The following is a 27489-nucleotide window of genomic DNA, read 5'->3' on the forward strand; positions in this document are numbered from 1 at the left end:
TGCAGGTGGACAGAGTACACCGGTGTTCATCACCGGTGAGACAGTTTCTTTTAACCCAACTACAACGCGTCCCCTCCGTGCCTAACCAGCAATTGTATGAAAGGAAACATACCACGCTAAAGTAAAAAAGAATCCTCATCAAGCCCCAGATCCTCGATTTCGACACAGTAGCCACTTGCATATCGCAGATTAATTGAACAAAGACATCCGCAAACTGAGATTGACTGCAAGCCTTGGCCACGAATGCGTCTTCGGACTTCCGAGGCTGAAATACATATACTGTTTGCATTTCAATGAGATGATAAATCCACAGGTAGCATTAGACCCGTCAAGCAGATCGGGTCGGCACACCGATATGCATACTGTAGTGTACTGTAAAATGAGGGCCACGACAGCCAATTCAAGCCTCGGGTCCACACTCGCGAAGCGTCCTTGCTCTGTTCCTGGGGAATTGTAAACTCGATCTATCCCTCTGGGCAGACCTCGCATCTGCAATTGCAGATGCAACTTATGCAAAGTTCGTAAAGACCATGCAATTCTTCGCAGGCGCTGCAATATATCTGTGCACGCAATCATAATACATATATCAATTTGAATTCGGACAACGCAAGACGACGAGGATATACATGCTAAACAGCCAGTCTAATCGCCGATTCGGGCGCTGTCAGCTTTGCCTTCATCTTGGCTTTCTCGTGTTCTACTGTATATGCTGGCAGTGCCAAGACATATTGAATCCAGCTAACCCGGACGCAAGTCGGACAAAACGTTTCGGAATTGACTACGAGTGTTCTGCCCACGTGTGCACTTGTCGTACAATCGAGTCTAAATCATCGGGGTTCAATAGTGGCTTCAGCTACGTAAGGGTTGGGGGCTGGGGATGAGGCTGAGCAGACCTCGGACCTTTGTGGGTCGATGAAGCTACATGCAGTTGACAGAGGACTTGGGTCCTGAGCAATGATACTAAAATAAAACTTTGGTGGTATTGTGTCTCATTTACGGGGTGTTGCTAGTATCTGGTGGATCGGGGGCCAAGTGGCGTATATGGCTAAGACAGGTCTAGGAATCTCGGGGGCGTCCGAGAAAGTGATAGTGAAGACTAAGTTATCGATATCCCAATTTGGCGGCCTCCAGTGTGATTTCAATCTTTGTACAACCCCAGCGAGACTCCCTCTCCTTCATGATGTCAAGTATGACGGTTGTTTTCGCAATCAGCATTTATTGACTTGCCATTATAATGATCAGCCTGAACAGCCTCCTTGACCAGCCCCTGAAAATCCTACATCCCTATTCTCCTGGATTTCTCTGTTACTGAAGAGAACCAGGAGAGGATTACAATAATTTTTAACGTTACATTTACTCTTCTCTGTCAGTACGGACTGTCTCAACTTTGAAACTGCTGAACATTTCTACCCAGTGTGACCAACGGACCATTTATAGGTGAGTGCAAAACGCTCTGTGCACAGTATTTAACTTTATAGGAACCGAATTCTTAAGATTATCCAGGACATTTAGTCTAAGCTTTGAATCTGTTTTATTAAACAAGCACACGCTTGTCTGAAGTTTTGAATGTCTAGCATCTTCCGTCGTAATCTCATTGCTCCGTCACCTGAGTGTCTATACAAAACTACGCCCAGTTATTCGGATTTCAAAATGATCGCAATGTCTAATATAAAAGCTTCAGGTGCGAAGTAGTTATGAATTGCATATCTAGACTCGGATTTCGCAACAATAATGAGCCGAGGCACCGGATTCATCGCGGAGAGACTGTTGACCCGTCGGTGTGGGCCCATCAACCAAATCCGTCTCTGTCATGTCGAACTTCATCCCGAAGTCCATGGATTTAGCTGCTATATAACTAAATCAATTCTTTAATTCTAAAACTCACCAGCCATGCTGTCTGTTAACATCTCATCATACACAAGTCCCTTGGGGTACCAGCTATCCGAGCTTCCAAAGCCAGAGCTTCGAGCTACGAAAGATGTGATCATCAAAGTCCACGCAGCCAGTATCAATCCAATAGACGTGAAAAGGGCCGATGGAGCTCTGAAAATGGCACTTCAGGATCCGTGAGCTCCCTCTTATTCTACTCAAACCACGCTAATAATAAACTAGCTTCCCATATAAGATTGGCTATGACTGTGCCGGTATAGTCACAGAAGTTGGATCAGAGGTGACCCGGTGTAAAGTCGGTGATGAAGTCTATACTCGACTTCCAGAGGTATCCCGAGGTAACTATTCAACCATTTATTAGAAAAATATCATACTAACTTTCCATCTAGGTTCATTGAGTGAATTCGTCGCCTGCGCAGAGCAATACATTTCTATCAAACCCCCATCGTTATCTTTCGAGGAAGCAGCTTCCATTCCACTTGCGGGCATGACCGCTCTCCAGGCACTTAGGAGATACAAAGGCGATCTAGCGGGAAAGACGGTTTTCGTACCGGCAGGCCGTATGAAGTCGAACCCCACTCTCCGAGCTCTATACTAACAAAATCCCAGTAAGTGGTACCGGCCTGTTCGCATGCCAACTCGCCAAGCACGTCTTCAAAGCCGGAAAGGTAATCACAACAGTTTCAACTTCAAAAGTCGACAAAGTGAGGGAGCTACTAGGCGAAGGAACTGTCGATGAAAGTAAGTCCTGCATCCACCATTTAAAACCAAATAATCGAAACAAACAACTAATATTTTCAAGTAATCGACTACACAAAATCAGACCCAAGAACCGTTATTGAAGTTGGCTCAGTGGACTTCCTCTTCGATACAACCGGAGCTGCAATGGAACATCTCTGCCTGATGCGAGCACAATCTGGATGCATTGTATCTGTCGCTACTATGCCATCAGGTGACGAATTACAGAATTCAGCATTGATGCAATTACCACATAATCCTCGGCTGCCCATGGCTGTGAAAATGTTTCTTAATGTCATGGACTGTGTGCGGAAGTTACGGGCCAGGCGATATGGAGCGGAATACTCGTATTTGCTTTTGGGGTCGACTGGTCAAGATTTGGATGATTTGCGTGGGTATGTTGAGGATGGAAGGTTGAGGACGGTTGTTGGGAATACTGTGAAGCTTGCGGATATTGAAGCTGTACGGAGTGCTTGTCAGGTTGTTTATAGTGGGAAGGGGGGTCTTGGGAAGACGGTGGTTAAGGTTGTTTGATTCTTCGATTGGGCATTTTTACGTACTGGTGCTACAACGTGAACTTCAGATTTCAAAGGTCAAACAAGAAAAAAAAAAAAAAACTTCCTTGAGTCACGTTGAGTTGGGATGGTTGTTGAAGTGCCTCTACTGCCGATCACACATAAGTTAATCTCCCATAGTGGACCAAGTATAGCTACTTCGTCATCTTGTCGGCTAGGATTGGCAAAATGCAACGTTATTTTGGGAGTACCAGTACTTACGGTGTATGACTCCAACCAATTTGGTACTTGGAGCCCTAGGCATACATGAAACCAATTTGACTCATGAACCCACAGCACATATCTTCGAGACATCCCGTACATATTCGTATTCCAAAATGGCAACAAATCCAATCACAGACCAGCCTTCACAAGCTCAGCCTCTGTCCACTCCCACAAACGCTTCCCCATATCCTCATTAGCCACATATTTATTATGACATTTTAAATTTCCAACAGGAACATAGTATCCACCATTCGACAGATCGGCCTTCTTCGCCCCAGCAGCAGCCCACAACTGATTACAAGCACCCTGAGGAACAGACGAACCAAAGAACCCAAGAGTCTTCGTACCTATCGCCGCATAAGGCGAGCTCTCATTAATCGAGTTGTACAAATCAGTCACGATAATACCCGGATGAACAGAAACAGAAGTAATCGACGGGTATCGACGACCCAACTCAGCAGCGAAAAGAATATTCGCCGCCTTGGACGCTCCATACCGCGCATTGGTATTAACCTTCTTAAGCTTCTCCTGATCCAAAATCGTCTCGAACGAAGGCGCAAGGTTATGACCAATAGAGGAGAGCGAAACAACGCGGACATCCGAGTCTGCTTCCTCGGCTGTCTTAAGCAGAGTCGGCAAAAGCAACTTCGTAAGATGGAAATGCCCGGTATGGTTCGTTCCAAATTGAATTTCATGGCCCATTTCTGTCTCCCCGGGGGGCAGAGCCATGACGCCGGCATTAAGAACTAGGATATCGAGTCGCGAAGACTCGGCGTTGAACTTCGCTGCGGCATTCTTGATCGATCTGCCTGACATCAGGTCCAAAGGAAGCCAGCTGAGTTCGACATCATTTGTGACGGAGGATTTCAGATATTTGATAGCATTCTGCGCTTTTGACTCAGAACGCGCTCCGAGGAAAATTTTCTTCGGGTTGTGCTTGATCAGCTGGAGAATTGTTTCTTTTCCTAGGCCCGCGTTTCCTAAATTGTCCATTGAATTAGCTGCATGGCATATAACAAATCCGATCAATTAGGGTTTAGACATACCGCCCGTCACTAAAATGACCTTCCCTGAGAGATCTGGGATGTCCGTTTCTGGGCTGAAGCTGACTCCACCCACGTAGTTGAGGGGGTTCATAAACGCTGTGACGAAGCCTGCCATTGTGAAATGTGGTTGATTATTTTTAATATCCGATGTTGTCGCATTTCACGATATTTATGGTTTGGATCGGAGTAACATCTCCCCGAGTTGACTTTCATATGGAAGTGGAGTCTGCATAAAGTTTATACAAGGTAGTTCAGAGGTCGATGTTGTTCACTCTGTGGTAGTGATTATTTCGCATTATCTAAATCCTTCACCACTTCCAGTACACCTTGTAACTTACTAAGAGCAAACTTGAGAAGCGGATATTAATTTCTGCTAGATAGCTTTCGTACTACTATATTTGTATATTAAGCTCATTCAGGCAAATCCAGCTTGGCAAGAAGTCGCTTTAGCCTCCACAAAGATATCATTGCATCAATGGTCATCTCGTTGTCAGGTCTGAAAAACAATGCCGTGTGTTGGAACTTCGGATGGGATTCGCGCAGCTTGGCCAGGTCAGACTCCGAGAGAAGACTCGGTAGATCAAACACCGGAATCTGGGATCTGGTCTGTGGGAGAGCAACAGAGTCCAGATATGAGCCATTTGACCCAGGAGAGGCTCCATCAGGCTTTGATCCAAGCAGCAGTAGCCCTCCACATTCCATGCGCTCGAACGGCTCTAGGCGCCCAAGGGCATCTTCCACTGCAGAATCCGAGTATTCATACAAATCGACAGCTCTCCACACGCCATTGAATTTACCAACATGCTTGTACTTGTTAGAGGCAGCATCCAGCTTCTTACAGACATGTCTTCTCATGCTCTGGAGTACGATATCGGGGATATTCGACATCCAGTTGATTTTCTGTTCCTCGCTCGCCTTGATTGGGCCTTGGGGATGCTTCCATCGGAACGGCAACAACCGCAGAACGGCGGGTTTCTTACCACCTTTCTTTGAAAGTGGCACTGACATCAATCGAAGAAGTGGCAAAAGCTCAACGATTCGAAGTAGGAGTTGACGTCCTTGTTGGTTGTTTTGCTGGACCAAAGGGGTTGGTGTGTCGGCAGTTGGGCTCTTGCTCTCGCCAGATACATCCGCGTCCACTTTCTGATCTTCGATATCCTCTGCAGTGGTTACATCTGAAGAGCGTTTGGAGTTTGGGGCTTTGTTGTGCTGCAGCGAGTCTTGTAGTAGACCCACGGGCATGAAATGTAGCTGGTCTGTTTCTTGTTGTCGCACCAGGCCCCATTCTCCAAGAAGGGCAGCCGGAAGTCTCGCTCCTGTTACACCACACATGCGGATCGGAGATGCTAGAGCTACAGCCCATGGATTCTTGCTCAGTTGGTCTGTTTCGTGCGTTGTCGGGCGTCTTTTGCGGTTCTTTTCGGGTCCGGGGCGCGGATGGGTGAGAAGTGGAGATTGAGGAAGGCGCTTAGAAGGTGGTATGCTATTCGGGCTTGCGTTGTTGCTGTCTGTTTTCTCAAGTTCAGGAGCTTCGTCGGCGCTCTTGTTTTGTCGCCGTGGTGTGGTTGAAATGCCTCGGTTGGTTGCGTGAGCAGTCGCGGGGAAACGCGAGCTTGCAAACAACTGCCGTAACGCATGTAGGCGCCATTTCGCATATGGAATGCGCGGGTTAAGACACTCCATTGTGGCTGATGCTGAGTAGAAAGGAGCGGGAGACTGGAAGTTGGAAAAGATGGTCTCGGAGTTGGCGCAGGAACCAATCGGAGGCCCTTATTTGCGGAATAGTCCCTGAGAATGCAGCGATGCAAAACGACCATTGAAATACCTCGCGCTGATCAATTGGCTGCTTCAAATATCACAGACAGCATCAAATAAGCTCTAGGGCCTATATATGCTTCATATTCGGCATTGTACCTCATGGTTGAACCTGAGCTCCTTATCTTAGCGCCGATCGTTATCGCATCAGTTCACCGTCTTCCGACGCGGCATCTCCAACTTGCACACTTCACACTTCAAGATGCCACCAAGAGTCTCTCTCCGGCAGTTAGGACGGGCTGTCCTGTCCCCAGTTCCTCTTGCTAGACCCGTCATCAGCTTGTCGCGATGCTTCTCAAGCCAAGTTCCGTCGTTTGCGGGCCAGCCCCCGCGGAGCTGGACACCGACACCTTTCGTCACTGAGACAGTGGTATGTCTTTCCTTGACTACGACCAACTCAATGAGTATATGCTAATATCTTCAAATAGGGAGGAGGATGGCATACTTGTATGTTGCGCAATCAAATCTATTGACCAGCTTGGATGTCACCCAAAACAACGCTCAGCTAACATGTTTGCGCATCGCAGATGATATCTTCTCTCGACTAATGAAGGTATGGAATACATACACAACCAAAGTACCTACTTCAGTTCCATCATACTTACGATTTTCCTCTTATAGGAGCGTATCATCTGCCTCAACGGCGAAGTCGACGAAACCCTCTCAGCATCCATCGTCGCCCAACTCCTCTTCCTCGAAGCCGACAACCCCTCCAAACCAATCCACCTCTACATCAACTCCCCAGGCGGCTCAGTAACAGCCGGTACGTAACCCCCAGCATCTCCAACACCAAGCAATCCCAACATCCCCACCCCTCATCTACCTCTCATGCCAAACCTACTAACAACCCCAGGCCTAGCAATCTACGACACAATGACCTACATAGCCTCACCAGTAAGCACAATCTGCGTCGGCCAAGCAGCCTCAATGGGCTCCCTCCTCCTCTGCGGCGGCCACCCAGGAAAACGCTACTGCCTCCCCCACTCCTCAATCATGATCCACCAACCCTCAGGCGGTTACTTCGGGCAAGCAACCGACATCGCCATCCACGCCAAGGAGATCCTGCGCGTCCGTCACCAGCTCAATAAGATCTATCAAACTCATCTTACCGGCCAGAATAAGATGTCCCTTGATGAGATTGAGAAGCTTATGGAGCGCGATTACTTTATGGGGGCTAAGGAGGCGCTTAAGTTGGGAATTGTGGATGAGATTCTTGATCGGAGGGTTCAGAAGGGGGCCAATGGGGAGGGGGATAAGCCTCCTACTGCTTAGGCGGTTGGACTTGCGTCTGAGTGATTCTGTGATGGTGCGGGTTTTATGTGTTCATTCTGATTCTTGATTCTTGACTGTCTGTCGGTGTCTCGTGGTTTGTTTTGTAAGATATATCTTATCACGATTGTTTGTTTTTGTATTTTCTCGCTGATTCATCTCATATAGATCTGTATCAGGCTTCAATTGCAGGATGTGCCAGGCACTGGAATGTAAAGATGCAAGCTGTCCACCCATAGACAAATATAGACGACGTTCCCTCGGTAGGCTCTATCATGTTTGGCCCTTTCCACAGAAACTATAAATCGATGGCCTACATGGCGGTACCTTATGTCAAGAGGAGCTATGTTGAACCGTTCTCGCGCAGACTGAGTAGAATTACGTGAAAACATATCGTTGCAGAAGGGTACGCATCATACATTATCTCCCGAGACGACAATCGACTGGTATGAATCTATCTAGAGCTAGAGTACAAAAGAGATACGCCAAGTACATCTACCGATTCACACGTTCAATACGACCATCAGTACCAACCTGCAACCCAAACCGCTGACGCAAGAAAGTCGCCGTCTCGGGAGACGGGACGAGACTCGTTCTTGGCTGAGTTGGCGTATTCGTATGGCGCCATTGATCCCGCAGTGTTCCGAAGAAACTCATTTCAACTATGACAGCCTCACCAGAGGCGTATGTGTCCATAGGATGGCTGCCTCGAGCGCTGATCCCGGATGTTGTGTCGCTGGGATCTGCTAGTAGATTGGTGCGTTCTTCGTCGACTTCTTCGTCGATGCTACTGTGCAATGGTGAATCAGGACTATTGCGGGCTGACGTGGCTATTTCGCCTGTTTCATCCGTTCCATCTGGTCGTAACACGCCGCGTTCTTCGGCATCGTGGTCCTGTGTCTGGGTCCGGGTCTGGGCGTCCCCTGGTTCAGTTCCTGTTTCCGTTCCTGCAACTGTATCTGTACTTGTGTTTGTGTTTGTGGTTGCTGGGCGTGGGGTGGGAGAACCATTAGTCTTAACCCGCTCGATAACCAAAGCCAGCATGACGAAATCGAGTAGGAATATCAGGACATCGAATGATATGAGGCGGTATACAGGCACCGGGGTCTGTCCGATGAAATCGATGAATATGCCTCCATGGAGGTAGCCGCGTGTTTCCTCGCCGGCTTCTGGTCGGATAAAGAATGCATGGAAGATTATGCAGATGAGGTTACTGGCAATGATGGCGCCGACATATGGCTGGTTGCGCGTCGGCTCGAAGGGGGCGGCTTTGGGTGTAAAGAAGATCAATTCCACTATGGCACGTATGGCGAATAATATAATCGAGCAGCTGGACACAAAGCGTGGATGTTAGGAGCTTGTCGCAGCAAAGAGAGGGTGGTCCATGCTAGGCAGGCAAGGCTGGGGTGGGCTGGGGCAAGCTTACTCCATGTAGTACAGCGCGGAGAGCTGACAATAAATTAATATGTCGAGATCGCGTAGTAGCCGGTCAATGAAGGCGGTTTTGGCGGTCGACTGAACTTTCTTTACGCGGGCGTTCTGGCTGCTGAGCGTGCCTGTTGGCCTTGGGGGCTCCGCATCGTCATAGGTAATGCCGGACACGTCAGCGATGTATTCCGCATCCCGATAGGGGTCGACGTCTGTCATAGAGGGTCATGAGGGATTGGACGGTATCCAACAGGCAGTGTGAAGGAGTCGAGGTAGGGACTCCCCGTTGGTGAGCTAGGGTGTTGGAGATGACGGGTGTCAGGCGGAGTTTCCTTGGTCCGAACACGTGCTTTGAGCCATCAAGGTACCTTTTTCTTTCCTTCACTTTTTGATATTTAATTTGTAATTAAATGTTCATGTTGGATTGAGTTACTGTGTATTCTAATGGGTTTGCTATCTACTTTGAAACATCACAGGCTTAATCCACTAGGATGGTCTTCGACAGCTCTGAGTAGTGCTTGAAGAAGCCAGTGAAGAGGCGGATGGCATGTGCGACATCGTGGGTACCGCCGGTTTCACGGATGCTGTGCATGCTCAACTGGGGGTTACCCAAATCTAGGGTTCGTGCGCCCAGGGCGGCAGACAGCATAGGACCAATGGTGCTGCCACAGCTGGAGTCGTTGCGGACAACAAACAGCTGCAGGGGGACATGCTCGCCGGTCTCCTTGGTTGTCTTGCGAGCAATCTCCTCCAAAAGGACAATACCAGGCGAGTTGGTGGCATAGCGGGCGTTGGCGTTAATCTTGATCACCGGGCCCTTGTTGATCTCTGGCTTGTGGTCTGGCTCATACTTGCCTGCGTAGTTAGGGTTGATGGAGTGGGCCATGTCAGCGGAAACAAGGAACGAGGTCGACAGAGTCTGCTCATAGGCAGTCGACAGGTCGGCATCCTTGGAAGAGGATGAAGGGAGGACAGACAGGCGGCGGATGATGGATGGAAGAATGTTCGAGTCCGCACCCTGGGCTGTGCGGCTGCCAATCTCCTCGTGGTCGAAGAGGGCAATGAGACGGATGGCGTCTTCGTTATCGAGAGCAGACTTGTCGGCAACGGAGTCAATCAGACCGACAGTAGCACAGAAGGTGCTGTTCAGGTTGTCCAGACGGGGAGAGAAGATGAACTCGTCCAGCATGCCACCAAGGCAGGACTTGTGAGTGTCGAACAGGATCATCTCGAAGTCCAGAATGTCGGTAGGCTTGACACCGGCCTCGGCAGCAATAAGCTCGACAAAGTAAGGGTGATGACGCTCGGTCACGGCCTTCAGGGGCGAGAATTCGCCATCCTTGTCGGATTCGGGAGCCTTGGTCTCGCCAGTGCGGTTGAGCTCAGCAGCAATTAACCCAGCAATGGGGAACAGCTGGGTCTCCTTGTTGAAAGCAAATGTCTCTTGGCGGTCCAGATGGATGGCCAGAGTCGGGATGCGAAGAACTACGACGTTAGCGAGTATCATACTTTAATTGGGTCTAGACATACTGGGCTTATCAATCTTGACCAGCTTCTGCACGATGGATCCATCGCTGGCGCGGGTCATCACTCGGCCAGCGACACCCAGATCACGATCGAACCCTAGAGAGAATTAGCTGAAAGTCATCATTGAAGTTTTGGCCAACACACAGGTGTGCCAGATGCCTCCGCCGTAGGTCTCAACGCCGACCTGGACGAAGCCTTCCCCGCTCTTCTTGCTCACAGGCTTGACCCGCAACACCGGAGAGTCGGTGTGAGCACCGATCATGGAGATGGAGTTACCCGGCTATATTCACGGTGAGCAACAGAGCCATTGATGTAATTAAATTGATACGTACCTGCCATTTCTTGCCGATCGCGAAAGCCACGAGAGTGGTGGTGTTGCGAGTCAAGTAGTACTTCCCTCCCGGTTGGCAGGTCGACGCCCAGGAGTCTTTCTCCTATTGATGGATAAGACACATATTTCACACCATGTTCAAGATAGACATACCTTGATCTCTTGGAATCCAGCCTTGGCCAGAAGCTCCTTGGCTTCGTGGACGGCATGGAAGGCTAGACAGATCAGCGGCAATTCCACGTCATAGGATGGAAAGCCTTACGGGTAGGGGCGGCATTAACAAAGGACAAAAAGTCCAGGGCAGGTTGCTTAGAAGCCATTGTTGAAGTGGAGTAGCGACGAGAAGTGCCAAGAATGTAAGACAAAGGTCGTCTGAAGACCATAGCAGTGGATATACAAAGAAGTTGAGGTTTTCGCTTGGCGGTGACGGATATCACCACTAAAGCCAACTCTACATCTGAGCCAACGATATTGCAAACAAACAGACTAAATTGTATCAAATCACATTCTAAAACTTAGCGTTAACCCCACAGATGCCCCAACTGACTTCCAGGCGGAATTGATTGGTGATGCCCATCTGGCCCAAGCTTATTCGCGTCGCGTTCTCCCCAGGGCGCGTATTCGTCAAGTTTCGCGTCAGTCCAAGTCCAAACAGATCCCTCACTTCCCCCACTTTCAATGCCCGTTAAACTGCGCGTTTCTGTGGGCGCGTTTCTGTCTTTGTGCAGTAAACAAAGTGCACTCTCGATCATAACAAAGAACCAAGATCAGGAAAACGGGTCGGCAACCAGCATGAAACTGTTAGGAATGTACAGTATCAAACACTTAGGCTCCACTAAGTGATACATGTAGATCTGTCAAAGACGTTCATGTAAAGAAAGCAAAGGCCAGTCAATGTTCTGTCCGAATCGGGTTAGCGCACCCGACGCGTGACCCAGAGTCGCCCTGCGCAACTCCGTCACTCCCTTGGCTCTACACATGCCCTTGTTGCTTGAGACAGGGTGCTTCACGTCTTTCATGCTGAGGCATCTCAATTTGCAATTCCTAGGATCACAACTGACTTACTGGATCGCCATCTGGATCATAACAACACTGCGAGTCGAATCACCGCTCAAATAGCCGCAATCGACTCCCTCGTTTGACCCGTCAAAACCGATTCACTTCCATCGCATGAAATCTTCATTATCGTCTTGATCGGCAGCACTTTGTTTTCTGGGTCTCGCGGAGACAGGCACGGAGATGGCAGACGGAGCTCATAACTCAGAAAAGGCCGGAAATGGGACGGTAGCCAAGGATACGATGCGGTCGCACATCTCAAATATCGTATCACCACCTGGATCGAAGACGCCACCAAGCATGCCGACGAAGCGCACAATGTATTTTCCGGACAACTCGGGGAATCGCCAACGGGCACAAGAGGGCGCAGAGCCGGTCGATCCTAGTGCTCTGGCGAAGGCGCTAAAGGATTATGAAAATGCTGGGAGTCGCAATGAGAGGACACCGACAGCTAGTCCGTGTCGGAAACGGCAGCGTGTTTATGGGGACCGGTATGTCATGCTTAACTTCGCCTGAAACGGATACCTGCGACGGGATTATCAGTGAGATCCTGTGAAGACTGACTTGGATGTAGATTCATTCCAAACCGTGATGGTCAAGACTTACAAGCGACTTACAGTCTGTTGCATGAAGATGGTTGTCCTTCCACTCCATCCAAGTCTAAGAGACGCGCCCCTCACTCGGAGCTACATTTCCAAAAGAGTGCGTTATCGATTGATTCTTGGAACAAGTGCTTTTGACTGACTTTGAGGCAACAGCTGAGGAAGCGAACCGGACATTTTCTCGAGTTTTGCGCAGCGAGCTCTTTGGAAATACAGTCCCACAGCCTGATTTGCATTCAGCATCCCCAGATCCATTGCTTGGCTTCAGCAACGGAATCAACGACAAGACCCGCTCTCATACACCCCCTCATGTCGCCGCCAATCTACCTCCCGCTAGCATCACCCCCACCACTCCACACAAGAACCTCTTCAACTATGGACCCACACGGCCTGGCTCAGGACAACCGACTCCCTCAAAAACACCCCGAAGTATTCATGCTCCCAATCTGAATGTCCGCTCAGAACTCTACAGCCTCTCTCCCATCCGTTACGACAGCCAACGTATTCTTGAGACTCCTCGCAAACAGTCCCGCTACGTCAACAAGGTCCCTTACAAGGTCTTGGATGCCCCCGATCTGCAAGACGACTTCTACTTGAACCTAGTAGACTGGGGAAGCAGCAACGTTCTTGGTGTTGGTTTGGCCAATTCTGTTTACATGTGGAACTCCCAAACTGGTAGAGTCACGCGGCTATGCGAGCTGAAAGATGACACCGTGACCAGCGTAAGCTGGATTCAGAGAGTAAGCAAAAGCCGCTAAAGCTTGCCCATGCATATCATGAAGACTAACATTGAACTTCAGGGCACACATCTTGCAATTGGCACAGGCAAAGGTTTGGTACAAATCTGGGATGCCGAGCACTGCCGTCGGCTACGAACCATGATTGGACATACCAATCGTGTTGGTGCTTTAGCTTGGAATGATCACATCCTCACCTCAGGTTCTCGGGACCGTCTCATCTACCATCGAGATGTCCGCTCTCCTGATCAGTATCTCCGAAAGCTTGCAGGTCACAAGCAAGAGATTTGTGGATTGAAGTGGAACACCGAAGATGGCCAATTGGCATCAGGAGGTAACGACAACAAACTGATGGTCTGGGACAAGTTAAGTGAGACCCCTCTCTACCGGTTCTCGGACCACAATGCCGCAGTCAAGGCGATCGCATGGTCTCCTCACCAACATCACCTTCTCGCGTCCGGTGGCGGTACAGCTGATCGCACGATCAAGTTCTGGAACACCCAAACCGGTTCAATGATCAAAGAAGTCGATACTGGCAGCCAGGTCTGCAACCTTTCTTGGTCCAAAAATTCAGACGAGATCATCAGCACACACGGCTACAGTCAGAACCAAATCGTTATCTGGAAATACCCGCGCATGGAACAAATTGTCTCACTGACCGGCCACACTTTCCGCGTTCTCTATCTGGCTATGAGTCCCGACGGCCAGACAGTCGTTACAGGAGCTGGTGATGAAACGCTCAGGTTCTGGAAAATCTTCGACAGACGGGCTACAAGAGACACTCGTCGCGAAGGCAGCAAACTAGCAGAATGGGGCACCATCCGCTAGTCCCGCCACACCCTATCTCTAATTTGTTCTCTCACTTGCATTCGACAAGGAGTTTTTCGGTTTGCGGTTTTGACTTGATCCCAGGGGGACATCATTGCATGGTATGGTCATGGGGGATTTGAATCTTCATCTTTAACGCGTGAGCATCTATTGCATCTTTTCATCGGTGCGGTTCGGGCGTTTCGGTGAAAGTCCGGCGCTCAATTAAACGGACTACGCACTTTGCGTGTTTTTGTATTATCGTTTTCTTTTTTTTTTCATTGCTTATTCCCTCTTCTCTGTTTCTCTCTGGTTCGCCTCGTCTCTGGCTATTCCTTCAGGGCATCCTTTTTTCCCCAACTGGCTGGGCGGCTGGCTTGAATTTCGGGCGGACCCTTTCATACACTTCTTTTTACTCGTGGCTTTAAGCGGCGGCGCTTGTGGTGTTTCCAATCTGGTTGCCGGTATGCGGCATTGCGTGGCGCGGGGTTTCTCATTGCAATTCTTCTTTTGCTCTTGATGATGACATGACCCCTTCTTTTTCTTTGCGGCGCGGCTTTGAGCCTCGTGCCTCTTTTTCAATTTCATAGAAATCTTTAGCCATACAATCCTGCACTGGATATTTTCTATGCTAGGAATGAAATGAAAATTGCAATTGAATGTGTCTTTCTCTTGGTTCATCAAAGCAAATACTGTATCTTGGTGGGTATATATTGTCATTTCCTTTGTTAAAATTACACGATGAATGACGCTACGGAAGCATGTATGTCAAGGCTAACGAGGTGGTTTAGGTCTGATCTCTCCTCCATGAGAGAGAGATCCTATTTAATGAGAAGCATTTCTCCTGAACTATACTCTACATGGTAGGTCAATGCTGATCATGAGCTTCATGCTTAGCGAAGCAGGCATTTCATGCCTGGAGAAGCCATGAATCTCAACATCCTTCAGTAGCCCGCAACCGTTGAATCGTAGCGACATCATTTTTCCAATGGAACTTGGAACATTGAACAAGCTCGTGAAATTGAGCCACAAGGCAATAATGATCATCTCAATCTATTACGCCGGATTCTGGAGCGCTTGGATTCTATGAAAGAGCGGATATCTGGGCTTGATGCCCGCCCACTCGCCCCAGCTCCTGAAGATTAAGATGACCAAAGGGCTCCATAATTGGGCAAAGTGCAATCAAGTACCATTGGCTCTGGAGAGCCGAGGACTGAACCTGAACGTCCCTGGCGTATCGGATATATGTGGTCAAGCGGTATTTTGCCATAGATTTTGGATCCCTTTCTTTCCCACAGGCCTTTGAGACTGAGTGTAAGTAAACTTAATATCAAATTAACTATAGTACATAGTGTAGACAAAGACCAAGATAGTCTCAGTATGATCCTTATCCTGATATGCACAGGGCGCCTCCAGGGCCATTTGTAACAATGATTCAAGAGAATAGCAATAGCTGAACCCGGATTGTGCGCTCTTGGCGAATCTTTCTTCAACTATTTAGTCCTCCCTGGATTCATGTCAACCTTTTTGCTTTTTATAATTCTGTTTTTCAATCGCTTTTTCGGAATACCCGATGTCGCTTCTCGAAACTCGTGGGTAATGCTCGCGCGATCCTCGCTGCTCAATTTCGCGTACTCGCTTCGGCCTTGTTCCACCAATTGAATATCCATCGTTGATACGTATCTCCGGGCGAACCACTGAGAAACCTCGGCGTCCAAGCCTCCCAAAGGATAGGTGACAATGGCTGATACACCTAGCTCATACTGTAAGTAGATACGATATAAACATAGAGGAGGGCAGAGTTACCAGATAAAGCCTTGAAAATACCCGACAGTATGTCGATTCCAATTCCAGATATTGCGCTCAGCGCACGATGGTGCCGAGCATTAGAAACAAGATCTGTGCCTAGGTTCGACACTCCGTCGTAGGGACCAAAGCACATTTCCTGATACAGTTACTACCACCCGGTGTATGAGTGCGGAGATACCCAGAAGCTCACCTTGCCACCAGCTTTCAGTCCACTGGGGAGATCGTGAACATCATCCAAAGGTCTTACTGTGCGGTCTCCCCACATCTTCGGGGTGTTGTGTAGGCCTTCTGTCAGCGCCACCCCCATGTGGACCGGCGCGCGCACTAGGCTGGCTGAGATTCGGGTCATCCCTTTTAGACAAACGCCAGCTCTCGAATCTCTTAATCGATGCTCGTGTCCAGGGGCCTTCGGCTTGCTTTTGAAGTTCCTAGTTACTGAAGAGCCGATGTCCTCGAAGCCTTGAAGAGCTGAGCCAGCTGAATCAAGCATTGCCAGAGCCATACCAGAGATGGGATCCTGCGGTCCAACATGAATATGGTAACTACAGGGTCGTAGTCTTATAATCTTAGTATAGTGTGTACCCATAACCCAAGGGTGAACTCACAACTCGAGCTTCTCCAAGTCAAGCAAACCTGTGTCTACTAACAACGCGGAAGAAGTTGAACCGAGTCTGATATTGGTCTTCCGAATTCGCCAGGTTGCCGCACTCATCGGAGTCAATGAACACTGTAATAACGACAAATTCAACTGTTTGTAGAATGAACGGATTCCAGCCTCAACACCGTCTTCGTCGTTGACAATGCCCCCCAATAAATGGGACCTTGCTTGCACAGAGCTCGTGAGTGCGGTTTCAATCGCGCCCGCAAGTCTGATGGCCGTGAGATTTTTGAAGGGTATTGGGTCGGGTCCTGCTCCTGCTCTGACAATCATATTGCCCCAAAAGGGTTGATCCCCAAAGAAAGGTACGACGACTGACGGTTTTCCTGCTGCAATCGCTGCTGCCGTGGTGCCGGCTCCTCCGTGGTGCACCACGCATGAAACGCGCTGAAAAATCCAATCATGGGGACAATCCGCTAGCATGTGTATCTCAGGTGGCATATCTAAATCACCTAAGCCGCTCCAGCCCGTTGAAATGATAGCTCTCACACCGGCTAGGTGCACAGCCTCCAGGAGCAGTAATGTGAGCGACTTTGGATCATCAATGACAATCGAGCCAAAACCGATGTAAATTGGCGGACTCCCTGCATTAAGAAATGTCTGTAGGCTTGAAGGAGGAGTGTAATCGGAAGCCAACGGCAAGAAGTAGAAGCCTGACACTGATATACTTGTCCCCCAATCTTCAGGCTTTGGAATTAACGCGGGAGACCTAAAAGTCTCAGTAATATTACTTGTAGGCAGAGGAATGCATACCAACAGTATGTATATGGTATTGCTAATCGGGATACCAAATTTGGACCCGATGATCTGTTAATTTTTGGTAGACCGAGAGTCTTACGTCTGAATGAGTTGATCGTATCGCCCAGCCCTTCCCAGATCAACTCCTCAAGGAGGATATATGAAAGATAATTTGTGATCTTTTTATCAAGTGAAGTGGATTGAATATTGGCCAAAGGATGAGGGAATGCTTGTGTCGGCGACCAGGGCATTCTGGTCATATCAGCAGAATTCTCAGATCACGATAGATAGGCGTACGTAAACATCAGATGGAGCGGGATCCCTAGCTTTTCTGCACAGTGCAAATGTGCAAATGAAGGAGGGTTCGCAATAATGGCGTTGGCAAGAAACGGCGTTACATCTTGGTCGCCTTCGCCTTCGTCCGGCTCGAAACATGATCTCCAGCATCCTTCAAGGATTTCACGTATGTCGTCTTTCTTCTCGCGAACAGCGCCTTCTCGAAGGGCCTTCATGCTGGGAAGAAGACCGGGGTTTTTTACCATATATGCCATCAGTCTCTTTGGATCACCGCCAATGTTGAAAAATTCGAGGCCAACGTCTTGGACAAAGGGACGGAATGTCTCATGTGTTGCGACACGGACACGATGACCTGCCTTTTTTAGAGCTACCCCCAACGCAACAAATGGCTGAATGTCGCCTCGTGAACCAACAACCTGAATGACTATGTTCATATGTGGTGGCTCCACGGTGACATTGCCATCGTCTGGTGTCCCCTGGTCTCTCAACAGGGGTATTTGCTGTGTTACACGCCACACGTGTCGCATGCCAAGATTGACCCGGCCATCCCCTGTCTAGTTAGTAATTTATTTTGACCCGAACGGTGTAGATCATACCTAGGACTTCGACATGATCGGATTCAGAATTAACGGCAAGGCTACTGTTAGATCCCCTTTTCTCCATGCTGTTGGTCGTGAATAGATAGAATTAGCAAGTGGCCTTCACATTATATTGGATTGTCTTCTGACCTTCATCAAGAGCTACCTAAGGCAAAGATTGATCAGCAGCAATCTAATTGCTCATAACAAATAGTTGAGATCCACTGCCATGACGTCATATAAGGCTGGCTGGAACCCCCTCGGAGTGTCTTTTACGTCAAGATGGACCCCCGCATTGCTTCCGGTTGTGCCGGGCTCTATTTGTTTTATCCATATTGGCCCCTGATCGATCTTGCATTGACAGGGTAGTCTGCTATAAGACCCTAAGGCCGCTGTCACCTATTGGTTACATCCTCTATATATTATAAGGTTCGCCTCCACGATAGAGGTAAAATCGGGGCAGAAGGGGTGACAATTATTAAGGTGATAGAACCCCGTATATAGATGTCTACCTAAGCTAGGTGTTAGTACCCACACACGACGGTTCTCTCCACCTCTTCGGCTATCAGCACCGGGCAACGCTCACGTCTTTAAGTCAATGATTAGTAAGACTGCAGCTATCTATATCTAAAGCTTACCGTTGTCTCCGAAGATCTGCAGCTCGTTATGAATGCTGTTAACAAGCTAAGGTAGGCAGACTGGCAGAGAACATTCAGCCATTATGAGGTTTTTAATCGACAAAACCCCTAAGCCTGAGTAGTGATACTGTGCTACGAAGAACTGAACACACATTACTCACGAGCAAAATAAATTATCCTGGTGGACTAGTGTGACCTACTGGGATTGACTGGCTTTATTAGCCGGCGTTACAAGTAGTCCACAGCCATTAGGAATGTACATGTCCCAATCATGCTCAAGTCTCCTATTATTCGTTAAGTACAGTATGTATATCCTCAGGGCACTCTGTTACATGCTACATCAGAAGTGACTAATTTAGCCAATATTTGGGCAGGAAGAAATTTTCGATGGAAGTTGTTGAGCTCTAGAGCACAGAGTCAGATATGGTTACAAACAAGGCCATTTGAGTGTTCGCAAACCTTCTTCGCAGGCAAACTGCATCTGCAGTCGGACCACGAGCGTAAACTTACCAGATTCGTCTTCAAGTGGGAGTGAGACCTGCACCTCATGCTCGCTGTGGCATCGAAAACGTGTCTTAGAATCTACCTAGTCTTCAGCTGAAGATCGTTCTTGTCGAGCACGGGGAACAGACCGCGGTTCATCCCAAGATCCAGGAAGAAGTTAAGTGGCCTGTTAGTCAAACGAATGACCATCGTGAAATCCAAATTCGACCGAACCAATTGTAGAACAAATCAGCCGATTGTTCGTTCAGTGTCCTTCTGAATATTCGAACGGAGAACTTTATCGGCACCAACGCGAGTTTCCGGGAGTCCTCCAAATAGCTGTTGTACGAAAGATCTCTTTTTTATATGGCTCCGTGGCTTGATCAGCCTTGAGTTAATGTCCCTCAGAAGCAGTGTGTTAGCCGGCCGTGGGTTAAATGGAGAATGCACAAGGCTAGGGTTCGATCAGTGGTTAGATTAGAACTAAAGAATATAGACCTACTAACCCTATATATTGGTTAACAGAGTCCACAGAGACCTTGCCACAAGCTAAAACTGTCTCTGCAGCTTTCAATTGGCGTATGAACGATTTTAACTGCCTTAAAAGATCAGACGGGGCATCGACTTCTAGAATCAGGCGAACCGGGCGTTCAGTGGGTAACTGTTCCCCAATGACCTTCGAAGGGTGTTGACGAATGATCAGATTGCCAAATTGTAGCTCACAGGTGCTAGATGCGCTCACTGAGAGGGAAATTAACCGTCGTTAGTGTTTGATAGATTAAATGGGCGGAAAACCGCACCTTGATATCCTAGGCAATTGAAGTCTTTGCAGTATAGACCGAAGGACTGTGTCTACTCACAGTACAGCAGGACCAGCTCGTAACACTACAGTATATACTAATCCTATAAAGTCAAAGAAATTTAAGTAAAAATAATAGCAAAAACATATATCAAAGCAATATATGAAGATAGTATACCATACTTTACACTTAAAGTTGAACCCTAGTATAGGTTAGTTGCCTTGGCAAAGGTGTCATAATTAGTAAGATGCATAGCATAATTCGTATACACGGGAAACATTGAATGTTTTGCGTTCGCAGAAACCCGGAGTTATAATTGCTCCATTTCCGTACACATGGACACCCGTACCTAGGCAAGTACATACAATCCTTGATCACTCTGTACAGTCAGCGGGCCACGATAAGATTCATCTGCTTATCCGGGATTCAGAGCAATGATAGTCCCGGGTTGCTACTAGTACACATCCATGGATATTGTAGGTAATTCATAAGTGTCTATAGAGTATCCACAACTGTCTCACTTTCTCTGTGGCTTTTTATAGGCGGGTTCGGTCCTGCTTGGCGAGGTCTACGGCCTAGTTCTAGGTAGTTTCTGTTTGTCTCTATCTTCCTCCCACTTTATCCGCCATCAAATTCAAACAGAGTATTTGTGCCCTCGCAAATACAACATCGACCCGAAGCGATGGGAGATGAATCGATTGAACCAGAAATTATTGTCTGGCAGGAGCTTCGGGTTCCTAGCGAAGAACCTAGTGACCAATGGAACAGCCATTTTCAACCTATGATTCAAGCTCTAGGTCACGATGAGTCCTCATGGGCAAGGATTCCAGAGCGCCCCGACACTGTGCTTATGGCGACATGTTGGTACTACCCTACAAAACCAAGAAAGACATCCCACTAACTTCCCTCTGATAGTATGGTGCTCTAATTCAGCCCTGAAGGACTTTAGAGATTCCCCATCCGCTCAGCTCTTCTGGGAAGATCTGGGGGCCAAGGGCATAAGCCTTCTGACTTCATATGAATCAATTTACAGTGGGAACTGGTTTCAATGTTTGTGCAGATCATATGTTCAGTTATTCCAGGTTTATTTTCAGGCTCCTATCACCGAGGAACAGGAAGCTCGGACTTATAAAGTGAGAGGCATGTGTCCAGCAGCTCTGGGCCCCTCGGTGCCTAGGAAACACCACATAACAAGACACCTTCCTGAGCCAGTATGTACAACTCAGACAGAGCACTTGAATGGAGCACAAGCTCAGTTGGTGTTGTGGCCACACTTTTGGGCGAATGCTAAGAAGGCTGAGTGGAGGCATACGGAGACTTATATACTATCAGGTAGTGTGGCAATAGGCACACAGACCATCATGGAGAAGTTCATTGGCAATTTGAAGGAACTTGGTGCTATAGAATGGAGAGAAGAGTTTTGTAAGTTCAAAAGAATACCATATCTTTGATTTAGGAAGTACACTTGGGCATTCACCCTCTCGTTTTGCATCGATTCTTCCAAGGTTCTTGGTCTATTTAAGTTCAACCCTGAAATTTAAGACTCTGTAAATACTAGTAGCATGTAGAACCTTGGAATACACTCTCGCACGCGATCCAGCATTCATCACATCCAATTTTATGATGCCTCTTTTCCCCCCTGAGGCTCTTCTGATGCCATCCAAGAAATTATATCTGAACCAGTTCACCTGCGCCATTGTGGAAACTCCATCTCTGATTTGTCTGCTTGCTCCACTGCGTCTGCTGGAAGTACCAATACCCAACGCTGAACCAGAGATAGGTTTCGGGATTCTCACGAATGAGCTGAACATAAGTCAAATCTTGGTCTTCATCTTCGTCCGTGTTTACGTCCCCGTCTTCATCTTCATATGAGTCGGGATCTACCGGGGGTAGTCATCGGGCGTCTGGAGGAATTCCTGCTGCTTGTCCCAAAAATCTTGAATCCATTAGCTGGTTTTTCTGAATGGAAAGGCTTTGGGACTCACAAGTTATGTCGTAGGTACGGGCATTGCCTAGAACCAGATGGAACAGCTCGTGATAAAAGGTTCCACTTCGCGGAACAATCTTTTCAACAGACAGACCCTTCGTAGGCTTCTTTCCTCCGAGTTTGGCAGAAGCAGCTGTGCTTTTGAAGCTAACTGGGCATAAGGTAATCGTACTGGCAGAGACTGTATTATCTTGTGTAGCTGCCAAATGCTCATTTGAAACCGTACAATATGTTTTTTCCCGTAATCCCCGTCGAAAAGGTATTCTCCCAAGTCATCCGACCACCAGGGTATATTGCCATTTGGTTTGTTCTTTGTGACTGGGTTTTTCCAAAGGTATGGCAAGTAATTCTTGACATCTTCGATTGCTATCGGGCTCATAGTTCCATCTTCGGCCATTTCCATGACCAGATTTCTATTAGAATCCCAGACCGCGTCTGTACGCTGTAACTTCTCAAGCCATTTGTCGTTGCAGAAGAGCCATGGAATATTTTTCTTTGAATTTCCATCCAAGAAATTCTTCACTTCTTGAAGATATCCTAGAGATTAGTTAGCTTATCCACATTTGCGAAGAAGGGCGGTAGGCTGAATGTTGACTTTTCACAAGGTTAAAGTTGTCTGTTTCAACTCCAATTTGGGGAAAGTCTCAGACTCCGTTGTCACTTGCGGTTGGAAGCCGAGATCTGAAGATGGTCGAGCTCCTTTGTGCCTTAGGGGCAACTCCTGAAGTGTTGGAAATTTCTGTGATTCGAACCGACCAGACTCACGGCTCTCTATGGTTTACCAGGAATATAAAGATTCTCTCTTTGCTCCTCGAGCTCGGCGCAGACCCAGAAACCTTTGTCGCCGACAAACCAAGAGGTTTCCCCCTTATAAGTGCTGCTTCCGAGGGAGAGGTGGAAGCTATTCGCCTCCTTCTAGATGCTCAAGCTCAACCGGACTTGGTCACTCTGGAGTTTGGGACTGCATTACAAGCTGCTGCCGCACGAGGCCATGAAGTCGTCGTGAGGGTTCTCATCGAGCGTGGTGCAGGTGTCAATACTACCTGGACAACTTCAAATTACGGTCACATAAGGATAGCAGAATGGCTTAGGACCTACACAGCCTCCGATTACCCGATGAGCTTTTGATTAAGGAATAATGATATTCATACGACTCCGATAGCTTTTTCCTTTTCTTTTTCTTTGCCTTTCTTTGAGATCATCTTTTGCATAGATTGTCTACTTTGAAAAAAACAATATTGATATTTCTATCAAATATATTTGCTCTACAAGTAAGTCGTCCCCTTGCGACCAGATGGAGATATCGTATCTCATCCAAAGCATAATTACGAAGGGGGCTTGATTTGACTAGCACATGCCACGACAATTATGATTTCAAATTATTATGGTATTATAAACTGATCATGGGGATTATACTCGGACTTGGGCCTATTGGCAATACAGGGGCTTCAAGAGAGAACCTCGACAGCCGTAATCTTCGAAAGCCAGGGTACTTATCTTTCTTCTTTCTCTGGTCTCCGTACCACTGTATAATCATAAAATCCACACTTAGCATCAGAGTTCGAAAGGGTCAGATTCGATGGTGTCAAAAGTTGGAACCACCAGGAATCCCGGAAAGCGAATTGGCCTTTTATAGCATAGCTATTGTTTTATGCCCTCCCCCTTCGCTTAACAATGCCGAGCGGGAAAGGCGATCGGACAGAGTCAGGCATCAGAAAACAGTATCTATTAGTCTAGATTAGCAAAGAAAAGGATAGATCAAATTCCGTCTATACTACACTCGTACCATCTTTTGCACACTAATCTCATCGCGCGTCTCTATCAACATGCGACGTGTATGAGAGAAGTCTCCTTTGGACAGGCATAGTCCTGTATTTTCACTACTGCACACTGCCCTCTCCTTGGGCCTGTCCCATCATTGTCTTCCTGTGATGGAGATAATTTATTGATCACCAATCGACCTATACGACACATGGACTTTCGTAACGGCTCGTCGACAGATGGACCTCTCTACAGAATCCATTTGTTTCTGTTAGTTGCCCATATATAAACTTATGAAAACAGAACGTAGCCATATAAGGATCATGAACACTAACTAGCTGGAATGCGATAGTCGACAAGACCATCCTCGATAAGGCGCTCGTTGTATCCAGTATATTCACTTTCTGATATCCACAGAAGACTGACAGACTGTTCTCGATCTAAGTAGCCGGATTAGATGTAGGTAACCTTTCTTTCTTCCATTGAGAATCTCTTTTTCTGGTCAAAAGTGAAACTTACCAGTCGGAGTAGACCCCCTGCGTTCTTGAAAATGAATCCAGAGTAGCACAAGCGATGGTGGGCCGGTAATCAGTAAAGTCATGAGTGCGATGATTGCCTCCAGTGACCACCCCATTCTTCTGATCATGAAAGGAGCTTCTGACACGAAAAATATTCTTTTCGGGATAAGGGAAGTCTTTCATCATCTTATAGTTGATCCCAGGAAAACATTCTGATGTATAAAGACATATATCGATTTTTGGTAAAGAAGCGATGCGTCTGTCGACTCAACAAGCGACTCTCCTGTCGACTCAGCAGGGTACGAATTGTGGTAAGGGCCAATCATATGGAGTAAACCAACTGCTTGACCACTGTTCATTGGATGGTTCCATTTCTATTTTGCAGTCTGGTCCCCACCAATAAGAACAGGGGTTGCATCTAGACCCGCCTTCTTTGAACTAACCAATCTGTATCGAACTGTTGTGGCCCAGCACCCGAGTTGTATGGCGATTTCCGATCCGTCAAGAGGACATTCATATACCCCGGTGTCATTGTTAACCCCCCTATCATTATTACTTATTGTGCGTATATCAACCATAAACTTCCGGTCTTGTCTCTATCGGCCAACACGGTTCCCATGCTTCTACTCAGTGAGCTAGAGCTGGAACGCCTAAAAATGACACTAGCACAGGTAGAAAAAACACTGACAGACATTATCCTGTATACATAGGCACGTGTAGCCAAGTAATGTAAATCCAAGTCAATATCCGATTAACTATGCTACACTGAATACATTCATGGATGAGCCCTGGCCCATTTTTAGGGGCCCAGATGACGAACAACAAACGAAAAAGCTCGAAAAGGGGGGATTTAAATAATAAACACAAATCTATAGAACCAAGCGGGCAGGCTCCACTGAGAGAAGAGACTTGATGCGCTCCAAGAATGCCTTGGCGCGCACCTCCTCACCAGCCGGAACGGTCAGGCTGAAGACATTGGCAGCAGCCTCGGTCAAACGCTCAACGGGAGCTGAGGGGGCGGACTTCTTAACAGAATTAGCGCTGAGGAAGTCAATCAGATCCTCCTCGACAGGCTTGGGCTGGGAGAGAGTCTTGGGAGCCTCGAAGGCATTCAGCTCGGGGATGTAGTCACCGCGAGAGGTGTTGATAGGCTCAGCACCGAGAAGTTCATCGAAGAGCTCATCAGCGGAGCGGTTGGAGCCAACGCGGGGGAGTTCGTCGTTGGCGAGGTCGGTGGCCGCGGCAAGGAAGCGGGACAGAGGGACTGTGACGCCCAGGTTGTCCTGGATCTTCTTCTGGGCGGAGAGCACGGCTGCTAGGGAGATGGAGATAGCGACTGAAGCCATGGGAGGGGACGCGGCGACGACTTCCTTCTCTACTGGGGCTGGCGCGGCTGGTGCAGGGGCCGGGGCGATCTTGATGTTGCTCAGGTCGAGGTGGGCGAGCTTGGCCAGGGTTGCGGCCTGAGTTGATGGGTAGTCCGACGCGATCTGCCCGAGGTAGGCGAGGACATCACCCTTGAGAAGACGGCCCTTGGGTCCGGATGCTGGGATCTTGGAGACATCGTCCTTGGAGATGCCCTTTTCACGGAGTAGCTGGGCGACCGAGGGGTAGAGCGGATAGGCGGGGTTCTGGGTTGTGGGAGCGGTAGATTGGAAGCCTAGAGACGGTAATTAGTTCGGATTGGTCTCATGTATTGTATAGCAAGCAGTCCGGTCAAAGAATCCAGCCCAATGGAGAGCGGCTTTCTTTCGCGGAAAGAAGCTATTGCTTCTGTGCACGGGAAACTCACGCTTGCTGATACCGAAAACCTTGGGCTGACGACGAGCAAACATGGCCGGAACTTGGCCGACTGTGATCCGGGCTGCCATTGTGTATAAAAGGAACCTGGAGGGGTTTGGAAGTTTGGTGGAGGTGTTGCGGATGGAGATCTTCAACCGGTGTCGCAACTCGCCGCGGAAGCTTTCGAAACGAGCAGGATCAACCAAGAGCCCACCACCACGGAGAGGCGCGCAAAGTCCGGAGGTTTCAATTTGTTCGAGTTTGAGAGTCTGGTCACGAAAGCGATTGCAGGCCGGAGGTGTTGAGGGTGTTGGGAGCTTCACCGGCGGCCGGGACGGGAACATTTTTCTGCCGCTGCGGCTGCTTTCGACGTGTCGGGGCTTTCCGAGGAGAACAACGGTCAATTGATTCTTGTCTTGGTAAGTTCGTTGATTTTGTCACTGCATTGGCGCACTGCGCTCCTACACGTTGTGTTGCTGTCATGGCTTTATTGACGTTATGCATAGGCCCAACACAGTGATGTCGGTCAGACCACCTACCTTCCGCGTACTATGGCACCAGTGCTTTGGACAGCCAGCACGGCCGGGCTTACAAACGAAATCGGGCTCAGCATGGCGTTACTTCAATGCAAGTGCGCCTCATTCGGCCAAAGGGGTCCGCAGAACCGTTGATTCCCCGTGGACATCCACCGGACACAGCTCCGGGGGTAACAGAGACCCTCGCGCCCTAGCAAAGCTGGAAGCGAAGGTATTACACAAAGGGGAGATGGTCTTGTTCCAGGCTCCTTCCCATCGCACATATAAACTGACCGCGTACGGGTTGGCCGGGTTCTGTTTCGCCTATTCGCTCTACAACTCGAACGAGGTCTTCCGGGATCCTCTGGTTCCTCGTCCGTACTGGCAGAAGGCTCTGTTCGGCGGTATCTGTGTTGTGATGAGTGTCATGGGTACTGTGTTCATCGCCCGGACAGGCTCTCTGGTCAAAAGCATCAAAGCGGTCAAATCCAATGGCCAGATGCGCGTGCTCTTCACAGTTCAAAGCATGGCACCTTTCAAAAAGCCCTATCGGGTTGAGGTGAGCCCTGGTGAGATTTTCTTTAAGCGCCAGATCACCGTCTCTCCGGAAGCTGCTCAGCGGTTTGAGATGGAAAAAGTGAGACTTGGCCGTGGGATTCAAGAAGAAATCAAGTTCTTCAAGTCCCCGGCAAAGAAGCTGAGCTACATGGGCTGGCAGATCTTTCAGTCCCTGCGCCAGGTCTTCACGAACGAGGACTTTATTGTCGTACAGGTTGCTGGCCGCAAGACCCAGTTCCGTGTCGACTCCAATGGCTATGTCTCGGATGAGCTCTTGAACTTTGGCCGTATCGTGAACATGAAGATGCCATTGCAGCGTTGATCTAATTGTTGGATGTCTGC

At 48.4% G+C, this 27489-nt stretch overlaps 14 protein-coding genes across 14 annotated transcripts; 7 read left to right on the forward strand and 7 right to left on the reverse strand.

Moving 5' to 3' along the window:
* The first annotated feature begins 1803 nt into the window (after positions 1 to 1803).
* On the forward strand, positions 1804 to 3227 carry N7446_004495 (NADP-dependent oxidoreductase). Its single transcript, XM_058513244.1, has 5 exons — positions 1804 to 2066; positions 2113 to 2228; positions 2280 to 2450; positions 2500 to 2631; positions 2693 to 3227. The coding sequence occupies exons 1-5, from the start codon at positions 1891 to 1893 to the stop codon at positions 3160 to 3162; spliced, it is 1065 nt and encodes a 354-aa protein (XP_058374573.1). The 5' UTR covers positions 1804 to 1890; the 3' UTR covers positions 3163 to 3227.
* Positions 3228 to 3536: 309 nt separating this feature from the next.
* N7446_004496 (uncharacterized protein) lies at positions 3537 to 4568 on the reverse strand (the record flags this gene model as incomplete). The annotated part of the gene is made up of 2 exons (XM_058513245.1): positions 3537 to 4387; positions 4454 to 4568. 2 exons carry the CDS (start codon positions 4566 to 4568, stop codon positions 3537 to 3539), a joined length of 966 nt encoding a protein of 321 aa, XP_058374574.1.
* A 296-nt stretch (positions 4569 to 4864) lies between these two features.
* On the reverse strand, positions 4865 to 6136 carry N7446_004497 (uncharacterized protein; the record flags this gene model as incomplete). Its single annotated transcript, XM_058513246.1, has 1 exon — positions 4865 to 6136. One exon carries the CDS (start codon positions 6134 to 6136, stop codon positions 4865 to 4867), a length of 1272 nt encoding a protein of 423 aa, XP_058374575.1.
* Positions 6137 to 6470: 334 nt separating this feature from the next.
* On the forward strand, positions 6471 to 7540 carry N7446_004498 (ATP-dependent Clp protease proteolytic subunit; the record flags this gene model as incomplete). Its single annotated transcript, XM_058513247.1, has 5 exons — positions 6471 to 6638; positions 6697 to 6715; positions 6796 to 6821; positions 6890 to 7031; positions 7122 to 7540. 5 exons carry the CDS (start codon positions 6471 to 6473, stop codon positions 7538 to 7540), a joined length of 774 nt encoding a protein of 257 aa, XP_058374576.1.
* A 463-nt stretch (positions 7541 to 8003) lies between these two features.
* On the reverse strand, positions 8004 to 9251 carry N7446_004499 (DSC4 family protein). The gene is made up of 2 exons (XM_058513248.1): positions 8964 to 9251; positions 8004 to 8867 (listed from the first exon to the last, which is right to left on the reverse strand). The coding sequence occupies exons 1-2, from the start codon at positions 9182 to 9184 to the stop codon at positions 8033 to 8035; spliced, it is 1056 nt and encodes a 351-aa protein (XP_058374577.1). The 5' UTR covers positions 9185 to 9251; the 3' UTR covers positions 8004 to 8032.
* Positions 9252 to 9377: 126 nt separating this feature from the next.
* Positions 9378 to 11232, reverse strand: N7446_004500 (M18 family aminopeptidase). Its single transcript, XM_058513249.1, has 6 exons — positions 11086 to 11232; positions 10977 to 11038; positions 10825 to 10926; positions 10637 to 10772; positions 10496 to 10588; positions 9378 to 10450 (listed from the first exon to the last, which is right to left on the reverse strand). Exons 1-6 carry the CDS (start codon positions 11204 to 11206, stop codon positions 9444 to 9446), a joined length of 1521 nt encoding a protein of 506 aa, XP_058374578.1. The 5' UTR covers positions 11207 to 11232; the 3' UTR covers positions 9378 to 9443.
* Positions 11233 to 12062: 830 nt separating this feature from the next.
* N7446_004501 (WD40 repeat domain-containing protein) lies at positions 12063 to 14046 on the forward strand (the record flags this gene model as incomplete). Its single annotated transcript, XM_058513250.1, has 4 exons — positions 12063 to 12370; positions 12454 to 12581; positions 12638 to 13221; positions 13282 to 14046. 4 exons carry the CDS (start codon positions 12063 to 12065, stop codon positions 14044 to 14046), a joined length of 1785 nt encoding a protein of 594 aa, XP_058374579.1.
* A 1472-nt stretch (positions 14047 to 15518) lies between these two features.
* On the reverse strand, positions 15519 to 18190 carry N7446_004502 (glycosyltransferase; the record flags this gene model as incomplete). Its single annotated transcript, XM_058513251.1, has 7 exons — positions 15519 to 15778; positions 15832 to 15970; positions 16025 to 16391; positions 16440 to 17201; positions 17246 to 17482; positions 17528 to 18077; positions 18124 to 18190. The coding sequence occupies 7 exons, from the start codon at positions 18188 to 18190 to the stop codon at positions 15519 to 15521; spliced, it is 2382 nt and encodes a 793-aa protein (XP_058374580.1).
* Positions 18191 to 20614: 2424 nt separating this feature from the next.
* Positions 20615 to 21486, forward strand: N7446_004503 (uncharacterized protein). Its single transcript, XM_058513252.1, has 2 exons — positions 20615 to 20886; positions 20942 to 21486. The coding sequence occupies exons 1-2, from the start codon at positions 20709 to 20711 to the stop codon at positions 21475 to 21477; spliced, it is 714 nt and encodes a 237-aa protein (XP_058374581.1). The 5' UTR covers positions 20615 to 20708; the 3' UTR covers positions 21478 to 21486.
* Positions 21487 to 21649: 163 nt separating this feature from the next.
* Positions 21650 to 21898, forward strand: N7446_004504 (uncharacterized protein; the record flags this gene model as incomplete). The annotated part of the gene is made up of 1 exon (XM_058513253.1): positions 21650 to 21898. One exon carries the CDS (start codon positions 21650 to 21652, stop codon positions 21896 to 21898), a length of 249 nt encoding a protein of 82 aa, XP_058374582.1.
* An 802-nt stretch (positions 21899 to 22700) lies between these two features.
* N7446_004505 (ankyrin repeat domain-containing protein) lies at positions 22701 to 23141 on the forward strand (the record flags this gene model as incomplete). Its single annotated transcript, XM_058513254.1, has 1 exon — positions 22701 to 23141. One exon carries the CDS (start codon positions 22701 to 22703, stop codon positions 23139 to 23141), a length of 441 nt encoding a protein of 146 aa, XP_058374583.1.
* Positions 23142 to 24104: 963 nt separating this feature from the next.
* N7446_004506 (uncharacterized protein) lies at positions 24105 to 24408 on the reverse strand (the record flags this gene model as incomplete). The annotated part of the gene is made up of 2 exons (XM_058513255.1): positions 24105 to 24214; positions 24294 to 24408. 2 exons carry the CDS (start codon positions 24406 to 24408, stop codon positions 24105 to 24107), a joined length of 225 nt encoding a protein of 74 aa, XP_058374584.1.
* A 606-nt stretch (positions 24409 to 25014) lies between these two features.
* On the reverse strand, positions 25015 to 26418 carry pdx1 (uncharacterized protein; the record flags this gene model as incomplete). Its single annotated transcript, XM_058513256.1, has 2 exons — positions 25015 to 25952; positions 26085 to 26418. 2 exons carry the CDS (start codon positions 26416 to 26418, stop codon positions 25162 to 25164), a joined length of 1125 nt encoding a protein of 374 aa, XP_058374585.1. The 3' UTR covers positions 25015 to 25161.
* A 175-nt stretch (positions 26419 to 26593) lies between these two features.
* N7446_004508 (uncharacterized protein) lies at positions 26594 to 27469 on the forward strand (the record flags this gene model as incomplete). Its single annotated transcript, XM_058513257.1, has 1 exon — positions 26594 to 27469. One exon carries the CDS (start codon positions 26594 to 26596, stop codon positions 27467 to 27469), a length of 876 nt encoding a protein of 291 aa, XP_058374586.1.
* Positions 27470 to 27489: the final 20 nt, after the last annotated feature.

Source organism: Penicillium canescens, assembly GCF_028828765.1.
Source record: "Penicillium canescens strain IBT 15451 chromosome Unknown utg000003l_segment0_segment0, whole genome shotgun sequence".
Taxonomy (NCBI): Eukaryota; Fungi; Ascomycota; class Eurotiomycetes; order Eurotiales; family Aspergillaceae; genus Penicillium; species Penicillium canescens.